The sequence below is a fragment of the Berghia stephanieae genome, chromosome 5 (genome assembly GCF_034508935.2).
Source record: "Berghia stephanieae isolate SIO BIC M18660-M18661 chromosome 5, UCSD_Bste_1.3, whole genome shotgun sequence".
NCBI classification, from domain to species: domain Eukaryota; kingdom Metazoa; phylum Mollusca; class Gastropoda; order Nudibranchia; family Aeolidiidae; genus Berghia; species Berghia stephanieae.
Genome location: NC_088364.1, coordinates 21,943,943 through 21,966,286, shown reverse-complemented (window position 1 = coordinate 21,966,286; position 22,344 = coordinate 21,943,943). Strand labels below are relative to the sequence as shown.

Below are 22,344 nucleotides of genomic sequence, written 5' to 3'. Positions count from 1 at the left end.
AGGTACATAAACAAAACTCCATATACCAGTACACATTGCTTATGCAAATACCATTTAAGTGCCCCCCCCCCCCCCACCCCCTTTCCCCCTCTAAACATAAAGAAAGGAAAAGAAAGGAAAGGAAAAGCAATAAAGTTATATCTCAACAAACTGGACTTTCAACCATGATTAAATTTCAAATTTCACTCCATCTATAAATTACAACCCACATCAAATGCATATATAGCATACATATAAATCATCTGGCATTTTAACTCAGAAAGATTGCGGATGAAAGATTTTCCTATAAAAGGGATACAATATTGTCTAATAATAGTCATAGCCATTATTATATTTACATTAAAAGAGAAGCCATGGATATTTCAATTGATGATTCCCCCACTACTAAACAATAACCAATCAGAATATTTCCTGCCATTTACCCTGTTTCGTCCCATTGACAATTTATTTCCGTATGAAAAGGCCTGAGATACCCTTAGTCAGTCCTGCCTACCTGGACTTGAAAAAATTCGTAGTTTTCAGGGGTTTTAACATATCAGATACTAGAACTACTTTTAAAAATTAGCAATATGTCATTAATATATCAAAATATTGCTTTTAACTCTCCTACGGCAACAAAACTTTGTTTTCAAGAAGTTTTATTGAATCAAAGATCTTTAATAATTGTCGGTTTGGAGCCAAAAATCTGTAGTTTTACGAAAGATTCATAGTGGTAGGAAGGTCTGCCCTTAGTACATGTCAAACACACAAATAGGTCAGGCCCAGTTAATGAGTATTTTTCACGATATTTTGACAAACTGATTAAGAAATTGCTTTGCAAAACCGGATGACAAGATGCATTTTTTTTTTCAATCATCTGTGTTAAAATTGTGAGTGATCTCAGGATCTGTGGGCTGTGGGGTGATAGGCAAGCACTTAATGTGGCTATGGGTCTTCAGTTCACGGTCAGCTGTTGATTTCAGGGTCAAAATGTACTTTATTTTAAATTTTCAAGTCAAAAATTAAATAACAGAAATGTTTATCTGACTAGTTTTAATAAAATACTCGATAATTGATGAAATTTTAAAAGTGTATGCACTGTAGATTGAAGTACTGAAGGCTCATACAATAAGATAATAGTTAAAATAACATCCATAAAAAGTTCCCCAAAATGCAAGAAAAGAACAGCTCCCATATTTGAAAGTTTAGCGTTTCTAATTGTAACCAATTAACTCTGGTCAGTGACTGTTTAGGTGGCAATGACTGCAAATTTTGGCCCCAGCTTTGGTCCTTAGAAGACACATGAACAACTAGAAAACATCTCACCACTTTACAATTCTTAGGATCCAAACTCTGGAAGTGTCGTGTGACTTGTAGAATAGCTTCCCTGAGGTCAACCAAGAGTTCTGTTTGCCGAATGTTTTTGGCTTTGCCTGTGTCATCATTTTCCTGACTCAATCCTCCCCACAATACAGACATGAGTGATTTTGACCTTCTTAGATGACGTTTGTTCAGTTGCTTTATAAAAAGAAAATAAAGAAAGTAAAATTAAAAATCATTTCTTAAATGGGATGCATGGGACAACAACTGTAACGAATTACTTCTACTGAGTCCTACAAATTGGTGAACAATGTAGAAGATTTTATGGACAGCTGATGAAAAGGTGACTGAACAACAGTGATAGTAATAGAAGCTCACTTTTAACAATTTACATTTTCTGTGTTCCTCAGAACCTTTACAAAAAACAGAAATAAGAGAATAAAGTGATACAAAAAATAATAATTTTTTAAAAATGAATAAATAAATAACTCTTTTATATCAATAAATGGATTTTGTTTTTATTTTATGCAATATGACATTGATAAAAAATAAACCCCAAAGATATTTCTTTTTCTTTTCCCCATGTTTTTACATATCATTTTTACACTGGCCATTTTTGTCACCTGTTTAGGTAAATTTCTTGAAGATTCCGGGTTGACTAGAGCTCCTTGATCAGCCATCAAATATGCAAGGTGTTTTCTTCGATTTGTATCCACATGAACATCTGTCAGTGAGCCTGATACTTTGACAGCAACCTAAATGATATTTTTAAAAATTGATGAAACATTTTCTTGTTAAATGATCATGTCAAGAATATATCAGATTATTACAATAGCACCTCTATATTTTAAAAATATATTATGGTTTGAACCAAAAATAAATATATATTCAACATTAGGAATCAAACTCACAAACATTCCATCCATAGATGAAAACGTATACTAAAGTGGCAATGGCTCAATGTCATAAATTTCCTATAATGTTATTGGCAACACATCTATATTATTGATTTCATCTCTGTCTAAAAGAGTGGTCTGCCTAAGAGGGCACTCTGTAATGTGGATTTCTCATAAAAAGAGATAAAGAAGGCTTTTGAAACTTGAAATGGAAGAATTTGTTAAAAATGAAATCTGGTTATCTCAACCTTGACCTCTTCTAATCACCTGCCTATCCTCCCCACCTTTTTTCTCTCGCCATACTTTAATAAGGGAAAATTTATCTCTATGAATTACTGAATGAAGTCACTTTCAATTACTAACTAATTGAGAGGAGGCCTCTTGTCGGCGTATAAGCATTTCATGAGTGAATCTTATATTGATTGTTGTTAACTTCAGAGCATTGACATAAAACCAAAGTAGAAACTTCTATTATCTAGTACAAAATTAGACCACAAAAAGCTGTACTTTTAGAGGGAAATTTGGAAATTTCTAAACAAACAAGTGAATCAGGAAATCCTTACATCAATCAACTCATCCACATCTTCAACATCCCCTGGAACATCCGATAAAGCATTGAAGATCTGGGCAGAATTGTCCAAGCTCTTTAGTTCATTTTCCTGGTGATAAGATAATATCAATCAAAGTATTTAGCACATAAGATATTGTACAAATCAAAGTAAGCCAAACACTGGAAGCATATGTTTGCATTTACTCACGTGATGCAATCTGAGAAAAAAAAAACAACAACAAAACCCAAGCTTTTTAACTCGTTTACCTGTCGAAAAGTTATTATAAATATGATAAATATTTTAAGCATATGTTTTGTATTTACTAGCCAAGTGCATTCTGAGAAATAATAGAAAGCAGGAGGTTTAACTCATTTTCCAGTGAAAAGCTATGATAAATTTATGTATTAAACATGAGTAAATATGCATATTTAATTACCCTGTGAATCACAATTAATAATCGCAAACAAAAACAGGACTGGAAATAAGATATTGAGTCAATTGAGGTAATTTATTTTGTATTAAAAGCCATAACGAAAGACAGAAGGCTGAGGCACAGTTTTTGTGATCATGGTCACTTATGGAGTTAATGACTTTGCCCCAGATAACTATATCCAGACCTACCAACCGTGTACATTCCAAAAGTGGGATCAGAAAGTCAGAAAATAGGAATTTATCACCAATGGAAAATACCCTATCAAAATGACCACAAGCTTTGCCACCAAACACATAAAGACAGTGTTCTGGCACAGCTGGCAAATTGCATATCAAATGTATTAGGTAATTGAATGGGGAAGGGGGGGGGGGGGAGTGCAATTCATTTTCCTACAGAGCTCCCTTCGGCAATCATTAAAAAAAAAAAAAATCACCTTTTTAACCCATTGCCGCCCAAATCGCCCGTAATCGCCGCTCAAAAAACATCTCAAACAGTCCAAATCGCCCGATATCGCCCGCCAGGTACCCAGCATCTTTGAACCCGTAAACTAAAATCGTGTGTAGAACCACTTCTTTTTATTTAGAAAACGAAAGTAGAGAAAGAGTGAAAGTGAAACTAGAAATTTCCTGATTGTTTTTATCTCAATTCGTTTGTCTGCTGTGATTTTTTGAAGTTTGTCGACCAAAGCGGTTGTGGTAACGTCCTTTTTTTTTTTTTTTTTTTTTTTTTTTTTTTGCTGGAATGGCGTTTGAATTCCTCAATTCTCGGGCCGATCAACGTTTTTTAATGGATAGTGATGATGATAGTGCTCATTCAGACACTGAGGTTGAGTTGGATGCGTATTTTCATGACGTTGACAATGGATTTCATGTGTTTTAATAATATTACATATTTTTCAACTTTAACATTTTTTTTCAAATCAAAATATGAATCAATAGTCCAAAACAATACATCAAATTAAAGGCCATTCATTCTTCTTTCCAAAACAGCTTTTATTTTGTTTCTAGCATGCCTCACATTCTTGCAATTAATTTTTTAATGAAGTGTACTATGACATTTGGAAGAGTTATCTCCCCTCGCATGGTCTGTGAGAGACATTTTTTCAGATGATGCCCGGGCAGCAATGGTTAACCCCCTTTCTCTATTCTTTTCTTCTTACCATTATCATCATTTTTGAATATCGGAATGTTAGAGACAATGGCAGAATAGCTGAAAGGAAGAGTGAAAATAGGAATGATTCCGCCAAAAGCGGAAGGGTTGGCAGGTATGTATATCACCAACTTTGTTACAAGAAAATTAGTGTATCATTCAACACTTTATTCTGCTTTGTACAAGTTTAAATAAAAAACAATGGTTCTTCGTCACAACTAGCTTACCTTCATCTTTAGCATTCCCATGGTGATCTGAAAGATAACAACAGACCCTTCATAATACAAGAGATCCCACAGCCTGAGTAAGACTTTCATGTGTACAACACTAGCGAACAGTGTTAGGAACCAGTGGAGGCTAATCAATGACAGCTCTGAGAGGATAAAAAAAAATATAAAAAAGACAAACATGTAACCAGCCTTGATAATAGTATGCAGTAATGTGTAAATTCACAAAGGTATTTATAACATAAATGGTCTATCCGTGCTGGATAAATACATACACCGCATCCTTTAGAAGTCAAGCACAGTCACATGCTCCCAATTTGTAATAATGTAAGGTGGGGGATGGATTTTTGTCTTCTTTTTTTGTAAAAAAAATTCCATGAACGAACGGCAGATGGAAAGAAAGAGTGTAGGAGGGTGTCTGTTCTTGATCTTTGAATTGATAGTTTGTTGTCGTGCACCCTTGTTAGTCTGTTTTTTTTGGTCTAATGTAGTTGGTGAGTTTAATGCTGGTTTTGGCTGTATTAATTATTTTTTCGTGACAATGTTGAATTTTTTCCAGACCTAAGCTTTCTGCGAGTTTTGTTATGCTATTGTTATATGAGAATTTATTAGTTATTCTCCTTGCTGCTCTATTTTGTACCATTTCGATCTTGTTGATATCAGTTTTGGTGTAGGGATCCCATATTATGCTTGTATGATCAAGGATGGGCCTGACTATTGTTTTGTAGGCGAATGTCTAAAAGAAAAAAAAAAGAAAAGAAACTAATATCAATCACTATACCTATATCATGTTCCTTTAGTACAAGGTCGATGTCAGGAAGATAACTGATGACAAGTTGGCGTAAGACTCGTTGATCAGCCTGAGAAATAAAGAAATCATTTGAACTCTCTGAGATTCAGATAGCAGCAAAGAAAGAGCAGAAAGAGTTGGATATTTTTTTATAATCATAATAATACATGACATTCACATCGCACATTTTCATCACTGTGTGATGCTCAATGCATTACAAAGTAATAGTAAAAATTTACATATATAAAACGTATACCACAATGATATCAATAGCAGCAGTGTATGTAAAATCGTATCAATATCATGAAAATGTAACAGTAAAAATTTAAGCCCAATATAACAATTCCATCCTTAAACACCGAAGATGAAGTGAAAATTTAGGACCAAACTAAATATTCAAATAACATACTATACTTTTTAATTTATACTACGATATCCAAAAACATAAAGACAACTACCCTCTTCCCAGTTTCCTCAACCTTTGACTTTAATTCATCAAATGCATAAAAAGCAAATGACGTCCATCTCATCCGTATATCACAATTAGCTCAAAGTTAAATGAAATCAAGATACCAGTTTAAGATGTGATCTCTCTCTTTTTTTAAATCAATTTATTTATCTATCTGTTTGTTTATTTATCTATATTATTATTATCATTATTATTATTATTATTATTATTATTATTATTATTATTATTATTATTATTAATATTATTATTATCATTATTATTATTATTTTGTTGGCTTTGGTTTATAATTAATTTTACCTGTTTTGATTTGTAAATTGGAAATTCTATGTTAATGTATGAGTTAAGATTGGTAATTACCTAAAAAAACACTTTTCAACTTGAACTTATGAGTTCATGCTCAATATTTGTGATTCAGACCAAATTGGAAAACGAATGTGTGACCCACTGCCTCAAAACAGTATCAGATGTTAAAAATTGAATTTATAGTCCAAATGAGGAAACTAAGATTACATTTATACTTTTTATTGAGGATACAAACAAAGTTCTTTAAACTGGAAAAAACAAAAACAAACTGAAATCTTTCATTTCTGGACAATCTGACTTCTAAATTCACTTTTCGCACACATTTCACTCTAACATAGTACAGTCGCGCCTCTGTAATCCGGAAATCCATAATCGGAATGTCTCCATTTCCGCACAGGCTGCCTGGGGGGAGATTTTTTTTCTTCTTTATTTGTACAATTTAGGGACTGATTCCACTATCTGGATGTCTCTAATCGGGACAAGGGAGTCTTGACTGTACTTGTTTGAGTCAGTGGGTCACAAATGTTGATATTCATCACTTAACAATTCCCATATCAAACAATGCACATCTAGAGGTGGTTTCACACACCTGTATTCCAATAAGTGTACTGGAATAATAGGAGGCTGGCAATAAGTCCTCTATGATGGCACACATCATCCAAAATGTGTCTTCCTCCTCCATGAATAATAATAGCGATGCAGCAATCTATAAAATGATAAAATATAATGTTGAGTTACAATAATCTGTTCCTCACTCAAATAAATAAAGAATAAATAAATCTATAAATAAATAAATAAATAAATAAATAAATAAATAAATAAATAAATAAATAAATAAATAAATAAATAAATAAATGGAATTTTTGAATTGAAATAATTCATAAAACTAATATTACTATAATATATTATAACCCAAAAGTTCGCAAATTTTACAACATTTGCATAACCTTTGTCAAATTATACCTGACAAAAGTTAATTAGAGTCAGTCAGAGCTCTTGCTCAAGTTAAAGTTATAAACTATTGAATTTTTTATTGAGATAACCTCGTGAAATAAAGCAATACATTGTAATAATTTTCAATTTCTCCTCTTTAGTGAGACTTCAACCTGGTACTACGATGAGAGCGCGTCATGTATGGATTGTTTCTGGGTTGTGTTGGTGCAAAGAATGGTATGGCATGTGCCAGAAAGGATTGCCATCACATTATTTTGAATAAAATATAAGATAAACCAATTGTGTGCATAAATTGTGACATATCACTGCAAAATGAATTTGAGCAGAAAGAAAGGTGTATTTCATCTAATGTTTTTGACTATTTATCAAATTAATGAAATTATAACTTTAAAATTTTAATTGATTTGAAAACAAAGAATTAATTTCAGTCATCTATGACTACAACTCGACATGATTTTGGGTTTCAGCTACTGGTACATTCTCAGCAAACCTCATAGAGAAATATAGTGGATATATTGTTTACTTACCACCCCTGTTCCCTGACAATATCCAATATCTGGATACAGCCATGCCAAAGATCGTAGTATTCTGCGTAGTCTTGGCACACCAGTGCTGTTAATATTACAGAAACAAGCATTGCTTGGCATTGTCCTCAGCAAGTCCTGGCAGTGATAAAAGAACAGATTATCGATTCAGCTAATCAAATCATAAAATGAAAGAATATAATTTTCATTCGCCTCACACTCACGTTTTCCTATCACCATCTCTATGTTGTCAAATAAAAAAGAAAATATTTAACTAAGCTTTACTTTTATCCTAATTATTAATTAATTAAGGATCACCTTTATTTTGGAAATATGCAGTAATGGGGATGAGAGACAACTTAATTTCACATAAGTGGCCACAAAGTGCCATTGATGAAAGCAGGAAATTTATACTTCAAGCGATTGCATAAAAGAAGAAAAAAGACTAACAAACGAAAATAAAGAAAAACAAACAAACAAAATCTATAACGCAGCTTGGAAATAATGGTCCTGCATGTTTATCTGATAGTCAAGCTTTGACTTCAAGGGTTCTCAAAAATAATTTTTAACGAAAAACACATCACCAGAGCTCAAACTTTTCAAAATTAAATATCAGATACCAAAATAGAATGCTTCAAACGGACGAATATATTTCTCTGGTGAGTTAGAGTCTATTTCTTTAATAATGTAATTCAAATCATAGTACATCCTTAGGACACAAAACTAAGCATAAATGTGCCTAGAATCAAAACGTACAGTAATAAAGATTTTTACTTCACCCATATCAAAACTCTTTGTACTAATCCACATTAAACCACTATATACAAATAAAATGCTGTGACATATGGGGGTTTTGTGGTCTCAGGCTGGAGATTGTTTAGACTACTCCATTAGCCGATAATTTTAAAAAGGGTGCATATGAACATCTGTCCTTGCTGGTACTATATAAAGTACATAGTTGTCACCCTTTATTTGTATGTTTTGTGTGAGTGTGTTTGTGTGTTGCATTGAATGTGTTGAATTTTGAACGGTTGTAATTTTGGATTTTATTTGCATGTCAGTAGTGTTTCAAGTTCTGTGTGAGGTGTGTCACAATTGTAGTTATAGAGAACTCATTCACAGTATAAATTTTGTGAATGGACTATTTCCAATGGTTCAAAATAACTCGTAAGAATCATACCTTTTCAATTTGTTTTGAGGTCATCAGATGGTCATTGCTGCTTGCTTTAACAACATCTTTATATGAGAGATCAGACTTGTTTTTCTTCTCCAGAGCACCAGATAGACGAAGCCACATCTGAGCTCTGAGAGAATGTGGAATGCCCTGACGGACCATGCCCCTTAACTTCTCAGATACTGGTAAGCGAGGCTCTACCTGCAGATTTTCAAGTTCAGATATTCATTTCTTCTGTCAACTTTAAAATTTACTTTGACACTTGGATCATTAATATAGCAGGGATAGGTAAATAAGTAAAATTTAACAAAGAAAATACCAATATTATCTTGACATTAGTAGAGTAATACAATGGATTTAAGTTCAAAAGTAAATCTAACATAATAGTAGTATAAGGAAAGAAAAACAAAATATAGGATAAGCTTCCAAAACTCCAATTAAAAGTAATCTTAACTATATTTTTTTGTCATTTCAGAGACAACATCATCCATTTTTAGTCCTTAAAAAGTCCCTGGTATTAAATTTTAAAAAAAATTGTCTTGGTGTTGGTGCGAATACTTGAAGCAGTTATATTCTAACTTTTCCTGGCAAAATTTGACGCTGAAAAAACAACAAATTTACAACAATTTTAAATCTAATGAGGAGAAACATAATGAAATCAAAACTACCTTATCCCAGGTAAGGTCCCCAACTTCATTGTTGTGAGTGAACTCCAAGTATGCTGTCCATTTTAGACGATGTGAAGGGTCCTCTATAAATGGGGTACTCAACAGCTTACTGGAATTTTCTTCAGGACCATCTGAAGATTGCATAGACAATAGTTTAAAAAAATGATCTGTGATGGGCTAGAGTTAATGTGACATGATATAGTGATAATTCAAAAAATGAATGCAAAGGCAATGGACATATACTTTTGAATCATTCTCCCTTTTTAATGAAAAACACAAGAGTAAAAAAAAAATTAAAAGAGGGGAAAGAGGGCAGTAGCAGTCTTTTGGTTCGTTTGCATTTTAACAATTGTTTTATGGTTATCATTGTTGTCATTATTCTGTTTCAAGTTGGAATCGTATTCAACTCTCTAAGTGAGAAAACTTTTTTTTTCTATAAAGATGAAAACTCCATCATGCATCATCCTTACTTAATGACAAGAAATGAAATAAGTAGAAATGTGCCAGAAGAAAAAGAGAAAACAAAACTTTGCGGCGATGGGGATTCGATCAAACTTAATGAAAAAGCTATGACATCTAGAATTTTATCCATAGAAAGGATGAAGAGGAACAATATTTGTTGGATTTTTAGAATAAACCAAACAAAATTAGAAAAATCAGCTTTATATGTTACGTAAATAGCAGTGAGAGAGAGAGAGAGAGAGGGAGAAGAAAAGGAGAGAGAGAGAGAGAGAGAGAGAGAGGGGAGGCAGAGAGAGAGAGAGTACGAGAAGAAAAGAGAGAGAGAGAGAGAGAGAGAGAGAGAGAGAGAGAGAGAGAGAGAAAGAGAGAGAAAGAGAAAGAGAGAGAGAGAATTACCTCAAACTCTAAATAAGGCATTTAGTAATCAAAAGTATAACGAGAAAAAGTCATTTCCAGATCTTACCTTCTTCTTCTACTTTAAACCCAAATTCATCATATCTGTAATCCAACTGTCCATTTGGGTCTTCAGGCTGAGAATACAGGACAATTATATTATTATGTTGTTTGTTTGTTTTAAGGGTAAGCCTATGCAGTGCTAGCAACACATTTAGGTCATAAAAGTGATAGTAAAAAGGAAGAAAATGGGATAGTCAAAAAATAATAGAATTACAATTAAAGCATCAAAGAAAAAGTAAGACAAAAGGGAATAAGTACAAATAGGAAACAGACATAGATTCCAAGAGAATACCATCAATTCCTCTAGATCTAACAGACACAGCTAACCTATCACTGCTGAGTGGACAGAAGGGGTCAGAAAAAAATCACGACTTCAATCGTGATCAATCCCAGTCTCACTGTCAAAATGACTAGAAATGTGAAACTGAATAGTTATCCCTTTTTAAAAAACGACATTAATCTCTTCATTAAGCATTCATCATCATCATCATTTTCACCCTTTTTCACCCTGGGTCATTAGAACTGAGAATTTAATCTAATAACTGAAACACCTATCATAAAATTTATATAAAAGTTGAGCCCAAGTTTTCACCAAATCTTGAATTCAAACCCCTTGGTTGAGGAAATGGAACATTATAAATTTGTAGAAAATCATTGGGGGCTGCCTGAAGCTTAGGATTATGAAAATACTAATGAAAAGGTGATAATGGAAAGGCTTTGGATGGTAACAATACAAACAGCAGATGTTTCGGGTGCAAACTCTTCGTCAGCACAACAATAAACAAATGAACGATGAAAACAAATAAAAGTAGTAGTAGTAGTAGTAGTCGTAGTAGTGGTGGTGGTGGTGGTGGTGGTAGTAGCAGTAGTAGAGAAGTAGTAGAAGTAGTAGTAGTAGTAGTAGTAGTAGTAGTAGTAGTAGTAGTAGGAGGAGTAGTAGTAGTAGTAGTAGTAGTAGTAGTAGTAGTAGTAGTAGTAGTAGTAGTAGTAGTAGTAGTAGTAGTAGTAGTAGTAGTAGAGGTAGTAGAAGAAGAAGAAAGTTGTTATGAAACAGTATGGTTGAAAGGAGTCCCTGGGGAGTAGTAGAATGGACAATGTCGAATATTCGAGAAGAAAAAAAAACAAACAAAATGGTCAGGTACTGGAGTAAGTGGAAAGTTGAGTAAATTGGTAGAAAAATAGATAGATAGATTGATAGATAGATAGATTGATAGATAGATAGATAGATATATAGATAGAGAGAGAGAGAGAGAGAGAGAGAGAGAGAGAGAGTGGGAGAGAGGTTGGTTAAATAAGTAGATGAATAGATACAATACAGATGGAAACGATAGCTAGCTAGAAAGGTAGATGAATAAGTAGATAGATAGATAGATAGATAGATAGATAGATAGATAGATAGATAGATAGATAGATAGATAGATAGATAGATAGATAGATAGATAGATAGATAGATAGATGATAGATGGATAGATAGATAGAGTTTTATTATTATTATTATATATATATTATGATTATTTTATTATTATTATTATTATTTAGTAGTAGTAGTAGTAGTAGTAGTAATAGGAGGAGTAGTCTTGATAAAGCAGAAGATATTTTTCCGTAAAAATATCTGGATTGCTCAATTCTAAGTTAATCTCAATATGTCTTAATTCCAAGTTGTAGTCGAATTTTGTGAATCTTTTCAACCATAAACAAATCATAATTGTGTAGTAAACCAAAGGTGCCGAAAAAAAAAAAAAAAGGTCTTGTTTGTTGATAATATACATTAGTTTAAAACAAACATTAAAATTGTATGGGTCCTAAAAATATTCCTCTACATTTAGAACATGTCTTGAAAAATTTGGTTGCTATCTTTTTACTGGTATGAGAGCCTATCCATACGATGTGATTTCAAAGCCATTATGCATTCAATTTTACCATATTTGATGTCCCAAAATTTATATGAGAGTGATTAAGTGTACGTTTCTTCAAAATAAACTTTCAAGAGATGAACTTCCCTGTGGAATGTATAAAGTAAATTTATTATTTTTCCAAAGTTTAAGTTAGTTTAGCAACTTACAGGATGGTTGATTTTGGCCATTATGTCCTGAGGCCACATGGATGGAGTTAAAGCAGAGAACGGTCCCCCAGGTGTAGGAGTGAAATCTGAATTGCTGTTGAAACTTGGAATTGTGCTAGTGATGCTAATCCCTTCACCAGAAGCAGATGCAATGATGTCTTCCTCCTCATCTTCTGATAGTGTTTCAACTGGAGGAAAATTGTACATATGCAAAATATAAATGAAAGAGAAAAAAAGCAAAAGAATATGGGTTTTAATAAACCCACAGTTCCAAATGATTTTGTAATATTTTAAAGTAGTTAGAGGCTATGGACATAATAATTATGATAATATTGGAAAAAGGAATTGCTGGGGATGGGAGAACAAGAAGGGCTGACATTCTGCCAAGTAATATTTTGCGGTGTATATCAGTGAGTTATATTAGTGAGTTGGTCGTAGACACAAAAAGACTTTCAGAGTAAGAGAGTAAGTGACACACGAAGAGTAAAAGATATGTTTTAGAATGTATAAAATAATGCACAAATAATTATATATACATACCCATTTGGTTTTGGCTTGAAACAATTTATTGGGTTCACAGGCCTGTGCATGTCAGTTGGGGTGGATTACCAATCCCCAGCCATGTTTTCACTATGATTGACAGGTGTCAAAACTATGACCCTTAGGATCTTCCAAAATTTGAGATCATTATCCAACGTAAAGGCTTATGAAATAATTTATATATATATATATATATATATATATATATATATATATATATATATATATATATATATATATATATTATATATATATATATATATCAAATTCCTACTTTCCCTTTCTATGATAATTTATGTTTGATTCCTCTTATCACAAAATCAAGCAATGTCAAGCATGGGTTGTGACTGGATGGGTGACAATTACAGTGATCAATAAAAGTAAAAAACTATCCAAACAACAAATCAGTCAAGGGATAGTAGCTTACTATGTACAGATAATATGCATTGTTGTCACCACCTCCCTCTTTCCACTCCTTTTAATGGTTAAATAATTTTTATAAACAATTTTCAAAAATCTCCCTCCAAAATCAAAACAACGGCCATGGTGTCGGGATGACCAGGTAGGTTGAAATGCCCGACCACAGCTGTATCCGATTTGTTGGCAATGTACCGTAGATGCTGTGAAAAGTGATCTCTCAATATTTCCCCGTCTCGCCAACGCAACATGTGTTACAATGTGCACATCTAATGGCATATACAAGGTTGCGATCTGTACATGTACAAGTAAAAGATCTTGTGATGGTGCAAACTTTCTCCGGAAAAGCAATGGTCTTGTCTTCATAAAGGTGCTCACAAGTCCTAAACTTTAATTCCACTCAATTTGGAGCTCCTTAATTATATATTGAACGCTCTTTAACATAACATAACATAACATAACATGTGGTATAGGGCAAAATAGGATAAGATCCTTTGAATACCCTTAATATTAATTAGTAATGCCATAAATCTATTGATTAAATACTACAATAACGATACACGTGGTAAAGATAGTATTTCAACTTAAATGTACTCATGTGGTGTACAAACATATATCTTTAACCGTGACATGCAAAGCGCACACACAACTACACACACACACACACACACACACACATACACACGCGTATAGAAGATAACCATAATAATATAATAATGCATAATATATACATACAAGATTGAAAGCCATGTCAACAGCAGAGCAAACAAGTATTATTCGTCATATATAAATCTCCCATCACATAATTCCCTGTCTACTAACACCTTGAAATAATCCATAGATTTTGCATTCTTTGTTTCAAATTTCAAACTGTTCCATTTCTGAACAATACGAATACCGAACCAGTTTTGTCTTATGTTTGTTTTGCATCGAGAGACAAAAATCTTAAACTTGTCCCCTCTAGTAAAAGTAATATTAGAATATGAAAAAAAATCAGAAAAGTCTATCCTATCTAGACCATGTACCAATCTATAAACCTGAATTAAATCCCCACGAATTCTTCTATATTTCAAACTGGGTAAGTCAAGAAATTCTAACCTTTCCTTATAAGATAAATACTGTATTGTATAAATTTTTTTGGTAGCTCTCCTCTGTACACTTTCAATACTAATAGATTGTCTTTTATATAATGGGCTCCAGATGCAATTTCCGTATTCTAGAATTGGTCGAACGAGCGATTTATACAAATATAAAAATGTGGTTTTATCAAGACTTATAAAGGTTCTATAGATTATTCCCATCATTCTGTTTGCACGGCTTACACAATTATCAATATGTAAATCAAAATTCAAATGTGAATCAAAAGTAACTCCCACATCCTTTTCATAAGGCACAACGGAAAGTAGATTTGACATAGAAGTATCGGTAATATAATTATGACATGGATTATTTTTTCCTATATGTAATACTTTACATTTCGAAACATTAAAATCCAAATGCCATGTTGTAGACCATTTGAAAAGTGAAAATATATTATTTTGTAGAATGTTATGATGTTCAGTTGTACTATAGATCTTTGTATCGTCTGCAAACAGTTTGCAGGCTGAATTTATGCCACATGGTAAATCATTTATATATAAAAGAAATAAAAGTGGGCCCAATACGCTTCCTTGGGGTACACCGCTAATTACATTCTTAAAATCCGACCCCACACCATTGACAATGACCCTTTGTATTCGATTATTAAGAAAGTCTTTAATCCAGTTAAAGATATTCCCTTTAAATCCATATGTTTTTAGTTTAATGAATAATCTCTCATGAGGTACAGAATCAAAAGCCTTGCGGAAATCAAGATAAACAACATCAATGCATTGATCACGATCAATTAACTTGGTAAAATCCTCCATCACCTGTAAAAGTTGAGTAATGCATGATCTCTTTGATCTAAAACCATGCTGGTTATCGTTTAGCATCGTATGACTTTCAAGAAAGTCCATTATTCGGTCTTTCAAGATAGACTCCATAACCTTACAGAGTATGCATGTTAAGCTGATGGGTCTATAGTTTGCAGCATCTAGTTTGCTTCCCTTTTTATGAATGGCAGTAACATTGGCTTGTTTCCATTCAATGGGTAAGGTACCAGATTCAAGAGACTTATTATATATTGTTGGTAGCGTCTGTGATATTTCAAAGGCCACTTCTTTCAGTAAACGGGGATGAAGGGAATCGGGTCCCATGCTTTTAGTCACGTCTAAATTCAACAATTTTGCAAGTATGTCTTCTTGTGTAATATAAAAATCGGGGACGTTTAATTGATTTGTAACATTGAACGTTGGTATATTTGTAGTGTCTTCTTGAACAAACACAGATGAAAAATAATTATTTAAAACATTAGCTATATCTATATCCGAAATAACCTTGGTACCATCATCTTTCAGTAAAACACTAACACCTGGTTTTCTTTTCAACTTTCTGTTTACGTATCTCCAAAAGCCTTTCGGACTACTCTTACATTCGTGTGCCAATGTACATTCATACGTTTTCACAGCATTTTGAATCGTGTAGTTGGTATTATTTCTAACCTTGACATAATTATGAAAATTATCTGTTGTAGGATACTTTTTGAATTTCTTATACAATTTATGTTTCTTATTAATTGTACGTTTAACGTTTTTTGTCAACCACAATGGTTTATTAGAACTAAATTTTTTGTTCACGGCGTCTAAACTGCACTATAAATCTGACCGCTTAGTTTCCCGCTGTTGCGAGCGCCGACGTAACCTCACCCGACAGGTAACCGGGGTCAACAGCGGTCAGCCGATATCAATTCCCAGAACGTAGATTTGACGTGCATTGGGTGATACCAATGGATGATTTCCGTACCAATTAACCTCACGATCTTCGTGACGATGCAATTCCACCCAAATGTAAGAATTCTCGCAGACCTCCTCTTTCCATCGGTCCAATTTTTATTTCAATATCTCCAGTACTTATTCCACAAGCCGTGATTCAAATTCACATATTTTTCTATAACATTTAAATAAAATTACTTGTAATTACCTCAGGATTCTAAAAAAACGTTGCTATAAACTTCAAATTTTTTTTGGTGTGATTCACAAGGCACAAGTTTTACTACGAAATGAGGTAAGTTTCATTTACTCTTCAGTTTTCATTATTTTGTAATGATTATTTTTCCGCGGTAGGTCAGGTAATAATGATATTACCTCTTTAGCCTTGTTCTTGAAACGTAATAGGATTGATGCGTTGACTGATTGACTGATTAATTTGTTTAATGTTAGGCCAGATGAAGTGACCAATTGATAATGATGATAATATTTGGTGTTGAATTGCCAAAAATGTAACGAATTGAAAATGAAATGAAAATGTTAATGTTGTGTATGTTGCATGCGTGAAAGAAAGAGAGGAAGAGAGAGAGAGAGAGAGAGAGAGAGAGAGAGAGAGAGAGAGAGAGAGAGAGAGAGAGAGAGAGAGAGAGAGAGAGAGAGAGAGAGAGAGAGAGAGAGAGAGAGAGAGAGAGAGAGAGAGAGAGAGAGAATGGGTAGGAGTGAGGTGTCTGTTCAATGTTATAGTTATCATATAACGTTATGACAAGTGTAACTAAATGACAAATTGCCATATTTATGGACAATAAAGATCTATTATTATTATTATTATTATTATTATTTCGCTACGGTTTTATTGTTAATTATATGTTTATTTTTTTTTTTTTTTCAATGATGAGTTAATTTGATTTTTAAATTGCATAATTTGAATTATCTTGCTAATGTTTAATTTTAAATGACATTGTGTGTTGGGCCTCAACTTAGCTCAACTGCTTGATAGAATTTTCCTGCCCCCCCCCCCCCCCCCCTTTCTTTCACCAAATTGGGTGAAGTATTTGGTTTTTCTTTTTCCAAATTTTATGTACGCTGTTATGTATGCATGGATATGAGAAGTAATACAGAGTGTTTTAAAACTCATTTTATTCATTAATTCACTATATCATTGCTTACATCGCTCTGTCAATTTTGAATTTTCTCTTACAGCATGGACCACACAATTGCAAGTCATAACCAAGCAGTGAATTCATTATGTAGGACATGTGGTATGATTTGTTTAACACAGAAAGAGAAACGTGCCCGCAAGAAACCATTTAAATGTTCAAATTATTCTAATGACATTCTTTTAGTCTATGGGACTGACACGGCATTGGACAAGCAAGGAGCACACTCATAATTTATGTGTAAAAAGTACACATTATAAAGCACATTGAACACACGACTCATTAGCTTCTTTGTATTTTCTCATTGCCAAGACGCTAATAATAAATAAATCAACCTTGAAACGGGTTGCACTTGCATGTTTGATATCGACTTACTTACTTACTTACTTATCCGAACCAGCGACCACCTGAGCTCTAGCCCTTCGGTCTTGTGCCATGACGTAGAAGTTAGATGTCTTTTGTAGTTGTTCCAGGTGACTATAAAGTGTGTTACTGATGCTTGGATTTGGTGGGAGGAATGTGCATCTCAGGTCTTCAAGAGGTTGACATTCAAGCAAGTGGTGTGTTACTGTTTCATTGGGGTGTTGACATAGGGGGCAGGAAGGGGATGTATCTTTTGTAATTTTGCTTAAATGGTTGTTGAGCGGTATGTGTTGTGTTCTTAGTTGAAAGATGATGCTTTGCTGGTGTCTTCTGAGCTTATTTAGGCAATCAGTCTTTACAGGAGTGGTCATATGGGAAAACATACATCTACCCGTGGTGCTCATTGCCCAACTGTTCATCCATTCTTCTCTCTTATTTGTTTTGATTATTTGTTTCGCTGTGTCTAAGGAAACTGGAATTGATGGTTGTAAAAGTGTTGATCCGAGTCTGGCTAGTCTGTCTGCATTGTCATTTCCTGGTATATTTGAATGTCCCGGTATCCACTGGAGAGATAAGTCTACTCTGTGTGTTGTAAGGAATTCATCAAGTTGAGATCTTGAGGAGAGTTTATTTAAATCGAGAGCTTGGAGAACCGATTTGAAGTCTGTGAAGATGACAGTGTTTTGAAGTTTTGAAGGGTTTAGCTGGAAAACAGAAGAGAGGTGTCGCAGTGAGGCTTCTATTGCAACTGCCTCTGCCTCGTAGTTTGAGCCGGAGCTTCCGCAAGAATTGTGGATTTTATCACAGGTTTTATCTGGGTATTCTACTACAAACCCATACCCAGCATTTTTAGTTCCTTTGTGGGCAGATCCATCTGTGTAAACATGTATCCAGTTGTCTGGGTATTCTTGTATTGTCTTCATTGCTAATGTTTGTATATCTGATTTGTTTTTATTTCTTGTTGTTTCTTCTACGAGGTTAGTCTTTATTTTTGGAAGTTTTAGTTCGGCGTATGGAGGTTTTTGACTGATTAAAATAGATTTTTCTCTGTTTTCTGGGAGTCTGTGTCTTTCATTCAAGTTGTTGTTTGATATCGACAGAGTAGAATATAACAACAAACTCCAAAACGCAGGAGACTTTCAAATCTCATGCACGAGCCACTCACCCTCAGGGATGGTCTTATTGCCTCTTAATTGGACAGAATACCGCATTACACAACAGGCTTACCACAGCAGATCATTCATTGGCAACCACTGCCACAAATACTAACAAGAAAAAGTCTACAATTATCCAACAAACAAAGAACTGCACCCACGACCCACTCATCATTGACGACGCTTGCAGTATTGGATTAATTTTCGACAATATAAACAAGGCCTATAGTCATGTGCACAACTTTATTTCACACACAAAATCGATCAAAGCAGACACGATCCAATATATTCAAAGTGCAATAAAACATTACACGGATACATACAGAAAATATTTTCCAAACAAAATAATCCCAAAACAACACCTCCTTGAGTACCAGTGCATACCACACATAACTCAATATAAGTTTGGACTTAGACTTCTTGGAGAACAAGGCACAGAGACCTGTCACCAAACAACAGCAAAATTGAAAAAAAAAAAGAGCATCCGGCATTATCAATGATATGAATAAAATGCGATTTGTCATCAACGCAATGCAGTTAAAGACCAGCCCCAAACTACACTGACGAGTTTGAATGCTCGTAGCGGATATATTTTTGTTGAGGAAAAATACGTTTTTTGTGAGGAGAAGTATTTACATCTTGTCTTTATAATACATAAAATTCAGACAAATCCATAGCAACGTTTTTTTTTTCTCTAATTTTTGAAATGTTGCACCCGCTATATTTTTTGTGTAATTTGTTACCGTTCATTGATAACTTATATTGAGAAATCTAGTAATACTATGAAAAAATAAAAAACACACAGTAAAAGTAGAAAATATAAACTTTTATACCAAGTAGTGATATTTCAACTCATTCAATATGGGTGACTAACAGACAATAAAACAAAACATTGTTAAATTGAGTGAAACGGCAATCCCCGTTAGGTAAATTCCTCTCGGTGATTGACCGCTCACCGTGACCGGGTCAGCAGGTGTCAGGAACTGGATACCGTCTCAACTAAACTGTTGTCGTTGTGTACGCTCTGTGTTACATCTTAATGGAATGTGTTTAGATTCTATACATTTTTGTTTGTTTTTAAAAAACAACCACGCTTCATTCACACCGTAGCCTTCAAGAGTATCCCAATTCACGGCATTTAGGTCTTCTCTACAAGAGTTGTAATTACCTTTGAAATAATCAAAATAAACATGTGAAGGATGTTTCGCGGATGAAAGATTTAACGATATAAGAAGTGAGTCATGATCACTTTTACCCACCGAAGGCAAATGGTCAATGTTATTAATCCAATAATCATCGTTACATATTACCAAGTCGACTATATTACTAGTTTGGTTCAGTCTGTGTCTCGTAGCCTGTGCCACCAGCTGAATAAAGAAAGCATCCCTAATTGCCTCGACAAATAGATAGTCGGGAAAAGTTAGACATGGTTCTGTCCATTTAATGTTAGGAAAATTATAATCTCCGACAATGATCACGCAATCAAATTTCATTCTACCTAATGACTGTAAGGTTTCTTTTATATCCCTAATGAAAGTTAATTTGTCTGAATTATGAGACCTATATATATTTCCTACAAGTATGTGTAAATTATTATATTCAAAATCACACCATACACTTTCACTAATTATAGGATGATCAAAAGAGAATATATTGGCATTAACACAATCCAAAACATAGATAGCAACACCCCGACTTGGGTAATCATTCAAAAATAAGTTATACCCATCGAAAAAAAATTCAATTTCTAAATCAATCTCAAGTTCAATTTTTGGCATAATTTCAGTAAGACATATTATCTGGGATTATGTTTCTGTATCATACATGGCACTTTTCTACTCACTTCATATCTTGTTGTTACCAACATAAGTGCCTGCTCCACTCACTTTTCTGAATTAAAAATTCACCCCATACACCGGAGCATACTCAATGTCTCAATCGTTTCTATGTTATATGTTTGTGATGAGAATATTGGCTATTAAGCTTAACTGCTGGTCAAAATTATTTCGCGATGGTGGTGAACGAATCGGCGATCTCAAGAAGTGGGTGAGAGAGGGATCTAGAAATGACTTTGGGTTTGAAACGAATATTTTTGTGTTCGTGGATAGCTCACACGGTAGAGCCACGCTCTCACCTGCCAGGCGGAGTTGTCGTACCAATAAGGTCGCAGGTTCAAACCCCACCACCGCCGCGAAAAAAATTTTTATTCTCTATTGTCTTCTGGCACTTTTCTACTCACTTCATATCTTGTTGTTACCAACATAAGTGCCTGCTCCACTCACTTTTCTGAATTAAAAATTCACCCCATACACCGGAGCATACTCAATGTCTCAATCGTTTCTATGTTATATGTTTGTGATGAGAATATTGGCTATTAAGCTTAACTGCTGGTCAAAATTATTTCGCGATGGTGGTGAACGAATCGGCGATCTCAAGAAGTGGGTGAGAGAGGGATCTAGAAATGACTTTGGGTTTGAAACGAATATTTTTGTGTTCGTGGATAGCTCACACGGTAGAGCCACGCTCTCACCTGCCAGGCGGAGTTGTCGTACCAATAAGGTCGCAGGTTCAAACCCCACCACCGCCGCGAAAAAAATTTTTATTCTCTATTGTCTTCTGGCACTTTTCTACTCACTTCATATCTTGTTGTTACCAACATAAGTGCCTGCTCCACTCACTTTTCTGAATTAAAAATTCACCCCATACACCGGAGCATACTCAATGTCTCAATCGTTTCTATGTTATATGTTTGTGATGAGAATATTGGCTATTAAGCTTAACTGCTGGTCAAAATTATTTCGCGATGGTGGTGAACGAATCGGCGATCTCAAGAAGTGGGTGAGAGAGGGATCTAGAAATGACTTTGGGTTTGAAACGAATATTTTTGTGTTCGTGGATAGCTCACACGGTAGAGCCACGCTCTCACCTGCCAGGCGGAGTTGTCGTACCAATAAGGTCGCAGGTTCAAACCCCACCACCGCCGCGAAAAAAATTTTTATTCTCTATTGTCTTCTGGCACTTTTCTACTCACTTCATATCTTGTTGTATCATACATGTTAATTCTGATCGTTTGTTAAGTAAGCTATCGACATTAGAATATAATACAACAAAATCATAATTTGACAAAGGAAGATGAAAAGGTTTTTTTTTTGCTTACTTTCCAAGATTTTTCTACAACAGAGAGGACCGACAAAATTTCTCTGTTGTCAATCTGGAATTCAGTAATGTATTTATGTCTTTTTGTTTTTTGTTGTTGTTTGAAGGAGGGTAATGAGCCCGAAACGTTCTGTGTTGAGTATTTTGTTCTTTTTTTAAGCTGCTATATTCATCTTTGTTTATTTCTTTTTATAGAAACAAAAGACCATCTATAAAATTAAAAGGTAGGTAGTGAAATTTTTAATGAAGGGTAGACCGATTTGCTGATAAACAAGTTTCTTATGAATAGAACCA

General features: G+C 34.1%; 1 protein-coding gene across 4 annotated transcripts in view; it reads right to left on the bottom strand.

Annotated features, from left to right (window-relative positions):
* LOC144972597 (small G protein signaling modulator 3-like) overlaps positions 1-22,344 on the bottom strand; it is a 58,170-nt gene that overhangs the window by 34,851 nt on the left and 975 nt on the right. For all 4 annotated transcript variants that reach the window (XR_013645378.1, XR_013645379.1, XM_078914000.1 and 1 more), the window contains exons 2-12: positions 12,418-12,605; positions 10,363-10,429; positions 9,438-9,568; positions 8,776-8,970; positions 7,599-7,733; positions 6,707-6,823; positions 5,337-5,415; positions 4,556-4,701; positions 2,759-2,854; positions 1,923-2,054; positions 1,306-1,497 (exon numbers count right to left, since the gene is read on the bottom strand). Coding sequence is in view for 2 of the 4 variants with exons in the window: in XM_078914000.1 (XP_078770126.1) it covers positions 1,306-1,497; positions 1,923-2,054; positions 2,759-2,854; positions 4,556-4,701; positions 5,337-5,415; positions 6,707-6,823; positions 7,599-7,733; positions 8,776-8,970; positions 9,438-9,568; positions 10,363-10,429; positions 12,418-12,605 (1,478 nt within the window). In the remaining 2 variants the exon portion in view is untranslated. The remainder of the gene's footprint in view (positions 1-1,305; positions 1,498-1,922; positions 2,055-2,758; positions 2,855-4,555; positions 4,702-5,336; positions 5,416-6,706; positions 6,824-7,598; positions 7,734-8,775; positions 8,971-9,437; positions 9,569-10,362; positions 10,430-12,417; positions 12,606-22,344) is intronic.